Source organism: Lactuca virosa, chromosome 3 (assembly GCF_052849685.1).
Source record: "Lactuca virosa cultivar CGN04683 chromosome 3, Lactuca_virosa_CGN04683_v6, whole genome shotgun sequence".
Lineage (NCBI taxonomy): Eukaryota > Viridiplantae > Streptophyta > Magnoliopsida > Asterales > Asteraceae > Lactuca > Lactuca virosa.
In genome coordinates, this window is record NC_136428.1 from 100,607,436 (window position 1) to 100,624,948 (window position 17,513).

General features: G+C 36.5%; 1 protein-coding gene across 1 annotated transcript; it reads right to left on the reverse strand.

Annotated features, from left to right (window-relative positions):
• Positions 1-172: 172 nt before the first annotated feature.
• On the reverse strand, positions 173-4,124 carry LOC145166293 (AT-rich interactive domain-containing protein 6-like). Its single transcript, XM_079085233.1, has 12 exons — positions 3,148-4,124; positions 3,032-3,071; positions 2,505-2,557; positions 1,954-1,999; positions 1,751-1,843; positions 1,543-1,665; positions 1,419-1,464; positions 1,241-1,316; positions 1,083-1,149; positions 961-1,011; positions 770-862; positions 173-493 (listed from the first exon to the last, which is right to left on the reverse strand). Exons 1-12 carry the CDS (start codon positions 3,936-3,938, stop codon positions 389-391), a joined length of 1,584 nt encoding a protein of 527 aa, XP_078941359.1. The 5' UTR covers positions 3,939-4,124; the 3' UTR covers positions 173-388.
• Positions 4,125-17,513: the final 13,389 nt, after the last annotated feature.

Sequence of the window (17,513 nt, forward strand, 5' to 3'; positions counted from 1 at the left end):
TTTTAATTATATTTTGTTTATATATTTGCAAACATAAAAAACAAAATACAAATAATGACAAATAACTTCTTTTATAAAGCAAGTAAGTTTTCTGAGCTTAACTCTAAAACATCAGTTTTTTTGTTAATTATTGTATAAACATGAGTCTGTAAGGAAGAAAATAATACTAGTATTTGCGAATTGTTGTATTTATGGTGTTAAGCAAGTGTTTGTTTGTGGGTCTATGAGTATGAAGCAAGCCCACCAAAAGTCAAAGTTTTGAATTAAGCCTCACTAAAATACTAAATAGTAAATACAGTACTCAGAACATGAACATGAACTGCACAAAAAGTAAACATATCTTCTACCACTAAAACCTTGTCAACAATTATCTGCATATCTATTCATTCTACACCTCTGACTGCTCAAATGGCACTCTCACAAACAACTGACCATGCAATGTCACCACAGCCGACGTTTGATGAGGATCAATCCTTGAAGGTAAACTCACAACCTACATACATATAATCATTTACTATCAAAACTCAAAATGTTATTTACTTTTTAACTCTTTCTACATTTTCTAGCCAACATTTACATAGTTAGTGTGAGTGAGAATCAAATTCATCCGACACCTGTCATTTGTAGGGTAGGGGCCCACCGGTACCACCCTTTCTTTTCACAGTCGTCGGATGAATTTGATCCAAGGGTTGCGATGGAGTTTCTTGGTTCCCTCACATCACATTATAATATTATATTATATTATAGAGGTGGTTAATAAAATTGTTACCTTTTTAAAAGGAGAAACGCCCCAAGGGTTGTCCAGCTGTTCTGGTTGACCGGATATAACTAACCGCCCAGCTGGATCTGACTGTACACGCACCTAAATCCCCAAACCAAAAATAAAAAAAAAATTTACATTTTCTTTCTGTTATCACACAAAATATATGCTCAACAGAACACAAACACAAGAGCTGTTACCTCTTCACGCAAAAGCCCAGGAACCAAAGCATACACCTCAAAGCAATCCTTCTGTAGAGAGCTAATTTGTCAATTATAAAATATATATAATATAAATAAGAAATATATAGAAACAAACTTACAGTTCTCTGAACATTGATTTTCACCCAATCAGCAGGCGGGCCCACATCCACAACCATGGAGTCCAAACTAAGAGAGAGAGAGATTCATAATCATGTGTAAGTCGATGCAAATTCATGTAACAAGATTAATTAACAACTAAAAAAAGAAAGATCTCAACTGTGGTTTTGACGCTTTCATGCGTGCAACTTTGACCGCCCGCTCAACTGAAGATGGTTTTTTACGCTTCAACAGACCTAATTAGTCAATGCAAAAAGTCCAGTCAAAGGGCAGTATAGACATTTAATGAAAAATGTACCCATAGTTGTTCATGTTACAACTTAAAATGGAAAATGTACCAATGGTTTGTTTCTCACGCTTTATTGCCGTGCTTGGAGTCTTATCCTACAAATACCATGACATAAAATTAGATTATGTATTTTGAGTTTGATTAAAAATAAAAAAATAAATAAATAAAAATACCTTAATGATGGGATCCCCAACCTCGCCATTACCAAGAAGACGCTGTGAATGCCAACCTTGCATGGCTCGTGCTGCTGCATCTCGCCTTGCCCTTCCTGATCCAGGAGTTTGACTTTGACTTGTCTACATACAAACAAATCAACTTCATCTTTTGATGTAATTAAGGAACAATAAATACATACAAAAATACTAAACAATTAATACCTACCTGTTTTGCACCAGAAGGAGGTTCTGTAGAAGCAGCATCTGTGAATGGCAGCTCTCCATTGCTCATTTTATACTTCTCATATTCAAGCAATGCCTGCAAAAAAATAAAATTTTTTTTGTCAGAAATTGGATAATGAAAAATATTAATAAAGTAATGCCTTGATTTTTTTAATCTTAAACATTTAAATTAAGAAAGTAAAGTACCTTTTCATAAAAACAGCGGAATGTCCACGAGACAGTTGTACAAGTCCTGTTCACAATCAATCAATCATAAGTCTACTGTCTTCAAATAATAAACTTATTCAACTAATCAAAGACTAAAACGAGCAATTTAAAGTTTACATTGTTCAATAATATAGTATAGTTGTGGTTTCCAGGGATGCTTTTAGTAATCCAATTTGTAAGCTTTCTTTTAGGATTAGGAGTTGCTCTTTTAATCTTTCTAGAATTGGTTAAGCTAACCTAGGTTGTTTCTTGCTTCTATACTATTATCCTGAAAAACTACTCTTTCACAAACTACATTGTTTCTTGATTCCAAATTATGATCCTTTGGATTTTGGTTCTATTTCATCTCTTATACATTGCCATTCATCACTGGGAAATGTGTACATGCAAACATATATCACACACTGAGTGCATACATAAAACTAGATTATAATTTGATTCATACTGATACAAAACGAGGTTGTTTGATAAGACTATGTGAATTCATATAAGGTGAATAAACCAACCAACAAAAATCATTTCATGCTTACTTTGGGGGTTTAAATGATTCTCCCACTTGTCGCCACACCTTGCATGAGGTCACCTACAATCAAACAAACAAGTAAATACATATGTGATTGAGATCTTCATATCATGCTTTAAAATAATCAGACATGCTAGTGCCTTAGAATCATGGAAATTCATGTCAAAACAATTAGATTTTTCAAAGTCTACTTTGATGGATACAAAGATTATCCAGGAAAATAAAGTGTTCTTAGATGAAAGATAAGCATAGCCAAAGTTAACTCAATATGAAAACTTAGAAGAAGCTTGTAACAGACCAAACATGGATGTTGCTTATTAAGGTTCACTTTGTTGGATCATTTCCTTAGAAGCTCTACAACATTAGGAGATAAAGGAATAACTATCCACCTAAAAACCAATTTACACAGTCTTCTAGCATGTCTAGGTCAAAGCAATACCAGGGCATTCCTTAGGTACTCATGTTATAAAACAGGTATCACTTAAAACAGAAAAAGAACTACACTAAGTAAGAGATTTGTAAGACCAAGAAAACCTGTTCATAGCCACCAAGTCTGATCACTGATCTCCATAACCTGAAATAAACAAAGGTTAGAACAAAACTCAACAAACACTGCATTATCAAGATAACAAGTGGAAGGAGGGTCTCACTTGAGGCAATTTAATGGCTCTCCATAAAACCTTGGAGGCTTGAACTCCAAACACCTCTCTTTATGGAAAATTTCAAGCTCCTTCATGAATGCCGCTTGGTCCTCTTCTGTACCAGATTCATCTTCAAGAGAAGAATTCGGATCCAAGAGGAATGACTTGTGGTTTTGTAGGGTCTTGAATTCAGCCCCCTCCTCCTCCTCTACAACTGCCAACGCCAGTTGTGGCCGCTCCACCCCTGTGACACTGTTTAATTCCGCCTCGTCATCATCCTCTACCGCCTCTTCTTCCCTATTTTCCATTTCCGGTGGGAGCAACTCCGACTCGATCTTAGTGACTGATAATCCCTCGGTGTTTAGCTTTTCCTCTTTCACGTCTGGTGAAAACTCTGAATCTGTCTTGGTGACCAGTGATCTCTCGGGGTTTAGTTGATGTTGTTCCTCCTCTGGTTCATCGTCTTTGTTCTTGCCATTTTCACCACCACTGCCTGTCGGCGAAGGTGATGGAGATGGAATATGGTCTTCTTCGCCATTGTCTACTTGCTCCTGTTTCTCAACTGCTACTTCTGTGTCTAGAGACTTGACATCCTCTTTTGAGCCTATTACAACCGAGTCCGACTGGTTGGCTATGCCGTCGATTTCACTCGTCTTATCATCATGTTCTGCATTATTCGCATCATCTGGGATTTCAACAGCGACATCACCTAAGTCTCTTTCATCTGACCTGTTGTCGTCTGTTGATTTCAACGCATTATCATTAGGTTTGTCTTGCTCCTGGTCTTCTTCCAACACCATTTCGTCTTCTCGTCAGTAGTAATCAGCGATGTTTGGCGAGGAATCAGCTATCGTAAATTGGGTATCGTTCTCCCCTGTTGCTAACCCTAGAAAATTTCCAAAATCTCTCTTGTTTCTCTCCCTCCCAAACTCAAGTTTGAGAGCCAGATTTATTAGCTGGTAAATGCCAGATGGTAACTGAGCGAACCGAACATACACCCAATTACCCAAATACATTTTTTAGAGTAAATTACATAAATAGACCCTGCTATTGACTAAAAATTACAAACTTAGTCCAACTGTTTTTTATCTTAGACTAGTCTTTGAAGTTTGAATTTTGTTAAGGTTTTGGGCCCGGATCATATAAATTGAATTTTATGTCCTTGTGTAATCTCTTTTTATCATTTTGTTACTTATTTATTCCTTATTCCTTCTTATTTGTTTTAGGGGGTGTTTGGGATTCTTTTTTGAGCTTAAAAGTTTTTTTTTTATAAAAGTTCTTTTTGAGTTTAACTTTTGAGAAGATAAAAGCCAAAAGTTGTTTTTAAAAAGTATTTGAGTTGCATTTCTTGACTTTTGATTGTAATTTAATTTTAAAAGGCTAAAAGTCACAAAAGTCACACGTTCGTGACTTTTGAAAACCCATCTATTGTTTCTTTACAAAAGTTATTTTGAAAAAAACTTTTATATCTCCCAAACATCTTTTTTAACTTTTTAGAAAAGTTAAAAACCAAAAGTCATCTCAAAAGTAATCTCAAACACCCGCTTAGTATCTTTTACTAGATTTTAAATAATATTTGTTCATTATGTGGGACGGATCCCGCACCAGTCCCAATCGCACCTATTAATCTGTTAGAGTGATGGGTATGGAACCGTTTTGCCTCGTTATTGTCGAGCTGGAAGTAGAGGTGGGCATATGTCGGTCCTGGACCAGTCCTAAGTCGGCCCCGAGACAGACCAGTCTGGGATCGGTGTCGATCTTTTTTCGGTCTTGTCTTTTTTTAGGAGCGGTCTTTTCTCGGATCGGTTTATTTTTGGGTCGGTCTCGTTCTAGACCAGTCTGGTATCGTAGTCTTTCCATTCACTTTATTTGGTACGGATTACGGTTTTTTCGATTTTCCGGTTTCAGTTTTTCGTTTAATTAAAATTGATATATATATATATATATATATATATATATATATATATATATATATATATATATATATATATATATATATATATATATATATATATAGGTTTAGGTTCTATGGAAAACAAAAAAACCCTAAAAAAACTCTAAAAATCACAAAAATGCATAAAAAAAATACTTAGAGATCACAAAACTTTTTTTTTAAATTTTTTTATCAAAAAATCGCAGCTTTTAACATAAAATCGCTGAAAAATTTTTTGAAAAAAAAAATTACAAAAAAAAAAAAATTATTTTTTAATTTTTTTTTCAGCGAAATTGTCAAAAAGGCTGCGATTTTTTGATAAAAAAATTCAAAAAAAAGTTTTGTAATGTCTAGGTATTTTTTTTATGCATTTTTATGATTTTTAGGGTTTTTTTGTTTTCCAAATAACCCTTCCCAATATATATATATATATATATATATATATATATATATATATATATATATATATATATATATATATATATATATATATATATATAGAGAGAGAGAGAGTGTGTGTGTGTGTGTGTGTGTCAAGATCAAATAAGAAGGAAAATTTTGATAGGAAGGTAAGAAGTTTTTTTTCTACATATTTTTTAGCGAACAAACAAAATTAATCATTAGATGATTCAAAAGTTAGATGATTCACAAGAAAAAATTCTCAAAAAAACATCTTTATGATTCATTTTTAAATAAATTAAGAAAAAATCTACTTTTATGACAATTTTAGTGAATAACAACAAAATTATTGTATAAATGAATCATCGAGATGTTTTATTGAGAATTTTTTTTGTGAATCATATTATTTTTGATTCATCCAGTGATTCATTTGTTTTGTTCGTCAAAAAAATATGTAGAAAAAAATTTCTTACCTTCCTACCAAAAAAAAATTCTTACCGGATCTATATATATATATATATATATATATATATATATATATATATATATATATATATATATATATAGGGAAGAGTTATTTGGAAAACAAAAAAACCCTAAAAATCATAAAAATGCATAAAAAAAATACTTAGAGATCACAAAACTTTTTTTTGACATTTTTTATGAAAAAATCGCAGGTTTTTAAAGAAATTCGCTGAAAAAAAATTTGAAAAATTTTTTTTTATAAAAAAAAATAAAATAAAATAAAAAATAAAAAAAACTAATTTTTTTTTTCAGCGAATTTTAATAAAAAGCTGCGATTTTTTATAAAAAAAATTCAAAAAAAAGTTTTGTGATCTCTAAGTATTTTTTTTATGCATTTTTATGATTTTTAGGGTTTTTTATTTTCCATAGAATCTAAACATATATATATATATATATATATATATATATATATATATATATATATATATATATATATATATATATATATATATATATATATATATATATATATATATATATATATATATACTTCTTTCAAACTTAGGTTCACATCTAAAATATGATTCAAACCACCTATATTCATCTACCCTACCTCTTTTTACGACATAAATCATGTAGGATAGTTTGTGGGTTTTGTGATATTGCAAAATAAGTTATTGTTATTTTTATATTCATCTAAAATATGATTCAAAGTTTCAAACCACCTGTATTCATCTACCATATCTCTTTTTACGACTTAAATCATGTAGAATAGTTTGTGGGTTTGTGTTATTGACTCAATATCACTTGGTGTTACTGTAAATGTTATCGGCACTTAGAAGTTGTATTCTGTTAACACTTTAAAAAAAGGTGTCTGCTAATTGTTTGTAAGGAAGATCTTAGTGCAACAAGAATTTGATGGTGAGTGTGCAAAAAATTTAAAAATGCATCTAAAAAAATATTGATAATTACTTAAAAGGTTAATATATTTTTTCGATTTGTACACATTTGGTCACTGAGTTTTTTTTTTTTTTTACATTTACCCCTTCAACTTGTTAGACTCTACACATTCAGTCCTTATGACCGTATACTCCAGGTAAGCCGGGAAAAAATAACTTAATAGGGTAATATATTTCTCATTTTGTTTACATTTAGTCCTTATTGTTTTTGTGCAAAATAAGTCATTGTTATTTTTGTACACATGCGGTATTTATGACCGATTTCTTGAGGTTTTGCTCACGACATCATACCTGGAACAATCATTAATGAGGTGTTTAGGGCTATTAATTCCACTGTGGCCTCAGATTTTACGATCTTTATATTCACGCGTTCGTATTCGAGTCAACTACAACTTCCGTTTAGATTACTCCTATTAAAAAGTAATATATTTTTACTTACGATCTTTATATTCAGGCTTTCTTTATGAATGTATATATGAACATTTTTTATAATTCGTAAGTAAAAATATATTACTTTTTAACAGGAGTAGTCTAGATGAAAGTAGTAGTAGACTCAAATACGAACATGTGGATATAAGGATTTGTCAAATCTGATATCATGTGAAGAAGTTACGATGTTCAGAGTAGAAGACCTAAGACAAACCACAATACTTAAGCAATCAAGCAGCAGAGGTCGTGGTGGCCATAAACTGATGGGTTTTGAGCAAAAGAACATTCCTATGTGCACATGCAAAACCCTAAAACTTTGGATCTAGGTTTCTCTATTGTACATGCAAATTTATCCAAAGCTTGTAAACCCTAAACTAGCATACAACAAAACAATTGAATATCAAATAGACAAGTTAGATGAATACCTTGATTGTTGATTGTAGATCTTGAAGCTTTGAGAACCTTAGCACCCTAAATGTTGTGCCTCTAATGAATCACAAACACCAAAAGCAATTGGATGAAACAAGAGAGAGGGGGGAGAGGGAAAAATCGACTCCAAGACTTCTAGGGTTAAGGTGTAGCCGAATTCTCATGCCCAAGGGGTCTTTATATAGTTGTGGAAATTAGGGTTTCAGTCATTATCCTTATCTGGTTACTTAGCCACCAAGCAGCCCTTAAGATAATTCTAGAACCCCCTTTGGACGAATTCCTTAAGGCCTTATCCTTAGAATTCGTCCACCCTATACTCTAGGGTTTCCTTACCCAACTGTGCAACTATCACATAATTAAAAATTCAGTCCCCTTAATTCAGTTAACCTCTTTTGACCACAAAATTAATTCTTGACCAATGTTAATTAAATAAATATGATTTCTCTTTTAATATATTATTCTTATAATATATTAATAAACCATAATAACCTCTTTCTCTATTATTCATCCAGTCAAGTTGCTTTGGTGAAGTCAACCCAAAAGGACCATGCTACAACCGGGTCAAGTACATACCAAATACAGTTATGGACTTAGACACTAATCCAACAGTCTCCCACTTGAATAAGTCTAATAACTATAAATGCAAGTATGGCTTCAGGATCCGATTAGCAATCGTAGCTCTCGAAAGCCGCTGTCGAACTCTGATATTATCAGTAACCTGTCCTTTAGATAAGGGATCGTACAGTCCTCCGTTCAAGATATCGTGTGGACAATTACATGGAACATAGTCATACTTATTGTCCAGCAGTTTGTTTCTCGATCTCTGATTCATTTGACATAGAACTTAATTGAACACATCAATTCAGTCCTGACCGGGCCCGGCACATAAGTCAAACCAAATCATCGAGGGGCCCATATATCGCTTTTACCCTCTTAGGATAAAAGGAACAGATAAACTTCGACTTATATGCATTTACTATTCACTCATCAAATCATACACAACAATGCGTTTTATAACATCAAGTTACTGATGCGTTTACGCATTATCAATGCATAGCCAACTTGCAAACAATAAACCATATATCTAGGTCTAAAGACTATATGATATTATCATCCTGCGATCACTCGTGATAAATTCCATGAAGTGATGCCAGCAAGCATGGTTTTAATCCAATGCTCAAATCTTATTTCATAAGCACTCATGAACGTCGCAGCAAACCTTTGATATGTCTAATACACTTTAGACAGTCTACAACCAATTCATGACAGTCTTCTTTCATACCTACTTCCAAAGTATAAGCGACTGTGGACTGTTCGAATAATCTTATTATTCAGGAAATCAAAACATGCAAAGTGAAACCATAGGTAAATATTTAACACAAGACAGTAACTTTACTTATAAATAATACTCCTTTATTTAATCATCAAATGTTAATTACAATTTATCTATTACACGTTTCGAAGCTATCTAATCTAAACTAATATCGTCCTTCAGCCCAATGCTCCTAGCGTGCTGCAAGTGCTTAACCCTGCTCAGTCCCTTCGTAAGGGGATCTGCTGGGTTATCCTCTGACAATACCCTCTTCACTACGAGGAGTCCCTCTTCCACCCGATGTCTAATAAAGTGATATTTCCTGTCGATATGTCGGGATCTGCCATGATCCCTCGGTTCCTTGGCCAAGGCAACCGCACCTTCATTATCACAGAAAATCTCCATAGGCTCCTTTATGGCTGGCACAACTCCAAGGTCTCCGATTAAGTTCTTCAATCATATCGCCTCCTTTGACGCTTCGCTCGCTGCTATGTACTCTGATTCGCACGTTGAATCAGCTACGGTCTCCTACTTGGAACTTTCCCAGGTCACTGCTCCTCCATTTAGGGTAAAGACCCAGCCTGACTGAGATCGATAATTCTCTCGGTCTGTCTGAAAACTGGCATCACTATACCATCGCACCCTTAAGTCATCACTCCCACCGAGGACTAGAAACCATTCCTTGGTCCTCCGAAGGTACTTAAGAATATTCTTGACTGCGGTCCAATGTGCTCTACCAGGGTTCCCTTGATATCTGCTGACCATGCTCAAAGCGAAGGCCACATCAGGGCGAGTACAAGTCATAACATACATGATCGAGCCAACTGCGGAAGCGTAAGGTACTCGACTCATTTTTGCTTTCTCGGCCTCGGTACTCGGACTTTGAGTCTTACTCAGCTTGGTATTGTTTTGGATCGGTAACTCCCCTTTATTGGAATTCTCCATACTAAAACGCTTTAGTACCTTATCAAAGTAAGTATTCTGACTAAGTCCTATTAGTATTTTACTCCTGTTTCTCACTATCCTTATTCCCAGAATATAGGCAGCCTCTCTGAGGTCCTTCATAGTGAAACACTTCCCAAGCCAGGACTTAACCTCCTGCAGGGTCGGGATGCCGTTTCCTATGAGTAGTATGTCATCGACATACAATACGAGGAAGCTAACTATACTCTCACTGGCTTTGACATATACACATGACTCATCTTCGCTTCGCAGGAAGCCAAACTCTTTGACTTTCTCGTCGAAACAAAGATTCCATCTGCGAGATGCTTGTTTCAATCCATAAATGGATTTCTCAAGCTTACACACTCTATTGGGATGCTTCGCATCGACAAAACCCTCTGGCTAACTCATGTAAACATCCTCAGCCAACTTCCCATTACGGAAAGCGGTTTTGACATCCATTTTCCATATTTCATAGTCATGAAATGCAACAATGACTAGCATCACCCTAATAGACTTTATCTTCGCAACCGGTGAGAAGGTCTCATCATAGTCAACTCCGGGAGTTTGAGTAAATCCCTTCGCAACCAATCGCGTCTTATAAGTGTGTACTTTCCCATCCATGTCGGTCTTCTTCTTGAAGATTCACTATGCACCCGACCGTCTTACGACCTGACACATTGTCAACCAAATTCCAAACTTGGTTGTCATACATGGACTGAATCTCGCTGTCCATAGCCTCTTTCCACTTTGCAGACTTCGGGGCTGCCATGGCTTCCTTATAGCTATTAGGTTCGTCCAAATTTACTAGTGTACTATCACTAATAAACGTATCCCCTTCATTAGTAATATGGAAACCATAAAATTGGGGTGGAACACTAACTCTATCGGAACGTCTAAGAGGTAAGGACTCGTCAATCGGTTCAACAGGAGTTTCCTCCTCAGGTTGAGCGCCAGTGTTAGAGGTTCCTTCATCATTCGATTCTTGAAGCTCTTCAAGATCGATTTTCCTCCCACTGTCTCCTTGGCTTATGAGTTCCCGCTCTTGGAAAACCCCTCCCCTCGCAACGAAGACAACATTGTCACTCGGTCTATAAAAGAGATAACCGAAGGACTTTTGTGGATAGCCGATGAAAATACACCGCTGACTACGAGGTTCGAGCTTGTCGTGAGTCTCTCGTCTTACGAAAGCCTCGCAACCCCAAACCTTGATATGTGCCAACGAGGGAGCTTTCCCTGTCCACATCTCGTGAGGTGTTTTGGTAACCTTCTTTGTAGGGACTAAGTTAAGGATATGGGCGACAGTCTCTAAGGCATACCCCCGGAATGAGATAGGTAGCGACCCCGGAATGAGATAGGTAGCGAATCACGACTCATCATGGAATGAACCATATCTAGCAAGGTTCGATTACGCCTCTCAGCCACACCATTCAACTATGGTGTCCTAGGTGGCGTCAATTGCGAAACGATTCCACATTCCTTGAGGTAGTCGTGGAATTCAATACTAAGGTACTCTCCACCTCGATCCGATCGAAGCATCTTGATTTTCCTGCCCAACTGATTCTCCACTTCTTGTTTGAACTCTTTGAACTTTTCAAAGGTTTCCAACTTGTGCTTGATTAAGTAGATATACCCATATCTGCTATAATCACCGGTGAAAGTCACATAGAACCGGCTCGCATCCCTTGTGGTGGATCTAAAGGGCCCACACACATCGGTGTGTATGAGATCCAATAAACCCTCACCCCTTTCACAAGTACTAGTGAAGGGTGACTTGGTCATCTTTCCAAGTAAAAAAGACTCGCAAACGTCATCGTCCCTAAGGTCGAATGACTCCAACACTCCATCTTTTTGGAGTTGGGCTATGCGTTTCTTGTTGACATGTCCAAGACGACAATGCCACAAGCATGCTTTATCCAAATCATTGGAAGAACCGATATACAACACATCATTTCCTATATTGTCTACAACCATCACAGTTTCATATATTCTATTACAAGGCAATGCTTCAAAATAGAAAACACCATTAAGAAAAGCATTAATAGAACCTTTTTCATTATCAAACGAATATCTAATTCCTTGTTTATATAAACCATGAAAAGAAATGATGTTTCTTGCCATTTCTGGCGAATAGCAACAATTATTCAACTCTAGTCCTAACCCACTACTAAGCACTAAAGAGTAAACTCCAATCTTGGTGACAGGCAACGATCTTCTGTTCCCCATGATCAAGTTTATCTTCCCATGCTCCACATCCCTATTTCTTCTTAGGCCCTGCAAATCAGAACAAATGTGAAAACCACATCATGTATCAAGAACCCAAGAAATAGCATGCGATGAGTTATTAGATTGAATAGTATAAATACCTATGTAGGATGGTTTTATCTTTCCATCCTTGATGTCCTGCAGATACTTCGGGCAGCTTCATTTCCAATGCCCTTTGTCATGGCAGTGGAAGCACTCTGCATCCTTCGGGTTGGAGGAGGGTGCAGTGGGACCAGCCTTGGTTCCACTAGAAGAGGTGTCATCATGAGACTTTCCCTTGTGGTGGCTCTTGGAAGGAGTCTTCCTCTTCCTATCCTTCCCTTGTCCAATAGCCAAGACGGGGGCAGCGACAGTAGGAGTTGATGCAATGGATTTGTCCTTGAGGTTGCTCTCAGCAATCCTCAACAGGCCTTGAAGCTTGCTCAACGTGACCTCCTCTTTATTCATGTGGTAGGTCATGCAGAACTGGTTGTAGCAAGGAGGTAATGAGTGAAGAATTATGTCAATCGCCAGCTCCTCATTGAAGTCCACATTTAACTTCTGCAGGCAGTCGACATATCTCTGCATTTTCTGCAGATGAGCAGTGACAGACTCTCCGTTTCTCATCTTGGTCATGATCATCGAAGTGATGATCTCATACCTCTCCTGCCTCGCGCTTTGATGGTACATATCCATCAAATCTTGATGCATCTCGTAGGGGTAGAAGTCCTCGTAGGACTTTTGGAGTTCTGCCGTCATAGTAGCGAGCATGATGTAATGGACTTTCGTAGCATCTCGCTCGTGGGCCTCAAAGGCAACAATCTCCTCGGGAGTAGTAGTGTTGATGTTCAGCTCCTTCAGCTCCTTGTCGAGGACATACCCCTTGTCCTCGTAGCGGGTAACCATTCGGATGTTACGGATCCAATCATTAAAATTGGTCCCATCGAAGATGACCCTCCCACACAAATTCATGAGTGAGAATGAGCCGGAAGAGTTCGAGCCTGAAGCGTTGTTTGAGTTCGACATCTGAAAAAGAAAAGAGACAAATTTTGATTAGATAAGAATCCCCAATTAAACACCCAAATGGGAAATTAGGGCTAGGATCCAACAACATTATTCACAACTTAAAAGAGGAATGCCGTAATTTAAATTGCAAATAATTTGAAGGTAAGTGAATGACGATTCGCTAATTTCCACCATGAAAAACGAAAAAGATTAAGTTTTAAATGTATTGAAACTCCTAGATCTTTTGAGATTCGTTGAACTTTTCAATGGCATGTTTAAATCTCGATATGCCCTTCAAGTTTGTGACTGAGATACCCTCGATCACAAACAAGGTGTGAATAACCATGTGAATGTACATGGTGCCCTCGATGTTATAGTCACCTAATCAATGTGCCAGTTAGCCACACACGCTCCATTGATCTATGAGAAACAACGAGTCACCCTTTGCCACCTTTGCTAGACCCAAATTAGTGTGCCGGTTAACCACACACACTCCACTAACGTTTTGGCAAGGGTACAAAGTGTAATTCAATTGAATAGCATCATATTGACATTTTTCCTAAAGTAACTAAGATTGGGAATTTTATAAAAAAAACATTTAGTTACTTTATTACTCATTATACTTTTAGTGAGGAATTTAGCTGCCCTATCCTACCCGTTCGGCTAACGACCCTCCACCAATCAAGGAAGCGGTGGGTGAGAGTGGACACCCATTAAACTGCCATTTTATAGGCAGCAACCTTATACCCCCCCCTTATAGATCGGCTTCGTGAATGAGGCCTACTAACGGTAAGACTAGCATTTATCTTATACATATATAATAATTATTCTTATAATATTATAATAGTATAGAGGTGAATTTTAAACTTGTAAAATTCTAGGGTTTGGAATTTAATTATTTCAAAATTAAACTTTTAATCAAAATTTAAATTCCAGAACTTGAGGGCAAGTTTTGAAACATTTCAAAACTATCTAGATCAAAATTCAAATAATATAATTATACAATTAATTGGTGATTTTTTAATTTTGACCTAATCCATTTCATGCAAGATAATTGATCAAATAATTCAAATAATTCAGATTTATCAAATAAAGTAATAATTATCTAATTAAATGATAAATATCTTTTATTTTGACAAAGATAATCACATAGAATCAATAAAATTCGGATTTTATTAATTAAAAACAATTATGGTAATTATCCCAAGTCAAAATAAGCAAAAATCCCGAAATTCCCTCTGTCTTACTCCCCGACTCGCCGAGTCCTTTACAGAACTCGTCGAGTTCATCTGACTCATCGAGTTCACTTTGGGACTCGACGAGTCTGTCAGGCAGAAGGCAAGAAAATCGATTTTAAGCAATGAACAAACATACAATGCATCAAATACAATAGAAACCAAGCAAGGCTCTGATACCACTGATGGGTTTTGAGCAAAAGAACATTCCTATGTGCACATGCAAAACCCTAAAACTTTGGATCTAGGTTTCTCTATTGTACATGCAAATTTATCCAAAGCTTGTAAACCCTAAACTAGCATACAACAAAACAACTGAATATCAAATAGACAAGTTAGATGAATACCTTGATTGTTGATTGTAGATCTTGAAGCTTTGAGAACCTTAACACCCCAAATGTTGTTCCTCTAATGAATCACAAACACCAAAAGCAATTGGATGAAACAAAAGAGAGAGGGGAGAGGGAAAAATCGGCTCCAAGACTTCTAGGGTTAAGGTGTAGCTGAATTCTCATGCCCAATGGGTCTTTATATAGGTGTGGAAATTAGGGTTTCAGTCATTATCCTTATCTGGTTACCTAGCCACCAAGCAACCCATAAGATAATTCTAGAACCCCCTTTGGACGAATTCCTTAAGGCCTTATCCTTAGAATTCGTCCACCCTATACTCTAGGGTTTCCTTACCCAACTTTGCAACTATCACATAATTACAAATTCAGTCCCCTTAATTCAATTAACCTCTTTTGACCACAAAATTAATTCTCAGTTAATTCTTGACCAATGTTAATTAAACAAATATGATTTCTCTTTTAATATGTTATTCATATAATATATTAATAAACCATAATAACCTCTTTCTCTATATTCACCTAGTCAAGTTGCTTTGGTGAATGCAACCCAAAAGGACCATGCTACAACCGGGTCAAGTACATACCAAATACGGTTATGGAGTTAGACACTAATCCAACATAAACATCATCAGCCCCGAACACCTCATTAATGATTGCCCCATGTACAATGTCGTGAACAAAACCTAAAGAAATCGGTCATAAATACAGAATGTGTACAAAAACAACAATGATTTATTTTGCACAAAAAAATTTAAGGACTAAATGTGAACAAAGTGAGAAATATATTACCCTATTAAGTCATTTTTCCCTGCTTATTTGGAGTAGCATGTCATAAAGACTGAATGTGTACAGGGTAACAAGTTGAAAGGGTAAATTTGTACGAAAAAAACTCAGTGACCAAATATGTACAAATCGAAAAATATATTACTCTTTTAAGTCATTGTCCCAAAAAATAAAAGATTTATAGATATGACAAAATAAACAAATTTTAACCTATTTGCCCCATGTTCAAATCCTGGCACTACTCAGCCCTTATGGCCATGGAGGTTCATCTGCAGTGACTCCAGGGCATGAGACAAAGTCTCATGTTTGCAGCGGGGGATTAGTCGGTGCGCGAAAACCCTCGTTAGGGAAGTTCCCTTTCAAAAAAAAAATTGTTATCTTTATCATTGTTTTTTATGTTTATATTAAAAAATAAAGGTGTTAGAATATGGATTGTAGTTTGTTGCATTTATTATATCCCATTCATTTTATTGATGAAATGAGTTAAAACTTAAAAGCTTGAGAAGGTATACCACATCAATGGGTTATTGAAACAAGAATATGCATGTATATTGCAATGAGAACCGCCATTTTCTATCATAAAAACTTCAGCTGTTATATCTGGTTTACAACATTTATAAGACTGTAACGCCCCGATTCTCGAATACCAATTTATGGTTATAAATTCTCATGAATTCAAGATCTACTCGACGAGTTGGTTGCCTGACTCGTCGAGTAGCAGCGGGTTTGGGCCACATGTTTAAGTGACCAACTCGCCGAGTCGGAAGAGTGACTCGACGAGTTAGAGCTGGAGGGTGAAACCCTAATTTTTGGGGTTTGGCACCCTATTTAAGGGATCATTAGCCTCCCTTAGTCCCTTTGCAGCCTCTTGAGAGTCCAGAAACCCTAATTCGTGTGTGTGCTCCATATTAGTGTAAATTTCAAGCTTGGAAAGAAGATCTTGATGCAAGAAGCTTGAAGATCAAGAAGTTGGAGGCAAGAACGTTTGTGGGTCTGAATTCTATCTCAGCTAGCTTCATTTGAGGTATCAATTCATGATCTTGGCCTCATTCCTTTATAGATCTCTTTGGATGAAGTTTAGGGCTTATTGGCTTGGTTATGAAGCTATTCTTGAGTAGGAGCTCAGATCTGAAGTTGTAACTTCAGATCTGAACTCTCTTTGAATTGTAAGTCCATAAAGCTAGCAGCTTTGGCAAGTATGAACCCCTCCTTAAGTGTAAAACCCCATTTCAAGCTTGGATTTGGCATTATGAGTCATTAGAGCCTTGCATGCACGTAAAGTTTGCAACTTTACGTGATAAGCATGCCTTCGGAAGTTAGATCTGTAGTATGGAGCCTTAGCATCGCTTAAAAAGCATCTGTATGGATGAAGGACTGAAGGGACTCGGTGAGTCACATGGTAGACTCGGCAAGTCTTATGAATATGGTCATGAACTCGACGGGTTGGATGAACAACTCGACGAGTCCGATGAAGATTTTCGGCGAGTGGCATGGTGACTCGGCGAGTTGGCAAGTTATGCAAGGAACTCGGCGAGTAGCTGAGGATACTCGACGATTTGAGGTCAACATGGACTGTTGACCTTGATATTTGACTTTGAATTTGACCAAGGGTTGACCGTTTTGACTTTTGAGGATAATTGGTAAGCGGGTATTTATGAATTGGATCATTGATGGTTATAGGTGTTGGAGTTTGGGTCAGTGTTTCGAGAGCGTGATTTCGTGGTTTAGTCCGGCATTTGCAAGGTGAGTTATCCTCACTATACTCAAGGGTCTAAGGCACCAAGGCCGGCCCTTTGGATTGTCATCTGGTTATGTTATTCTAGTATGATCTATTAGAACGGTATCCTAGAGGCTAGGATAACATTATATGGTATGTGGTATGGCCTGTTA

Excerpts from the sequence above, each read along its gene's own strand:
- LOC145166293 (XM_079085233.1), bottom strand. The coding sequence starts at position 3,938 with ATGGTGTTGGAAGAAGACCAGGAGCAAGACAAACCTAATGATAATGCG. Across the intron at positions 2,000-2,504 it reads GAATCATTTAAACCCCCAAA|GACTTGTACAACTGTCTCGT; the intron begins GTAAGCATGAAA and ends GATTGTGAACAG. Across the intron at positions 494-769 it reads GCGTTTCTCCTTTTAAAAAG|GTTGTGAGTTTACCTTCAAG; the intron begins GTAACAATTTTA and ends ATATGTATGTAG.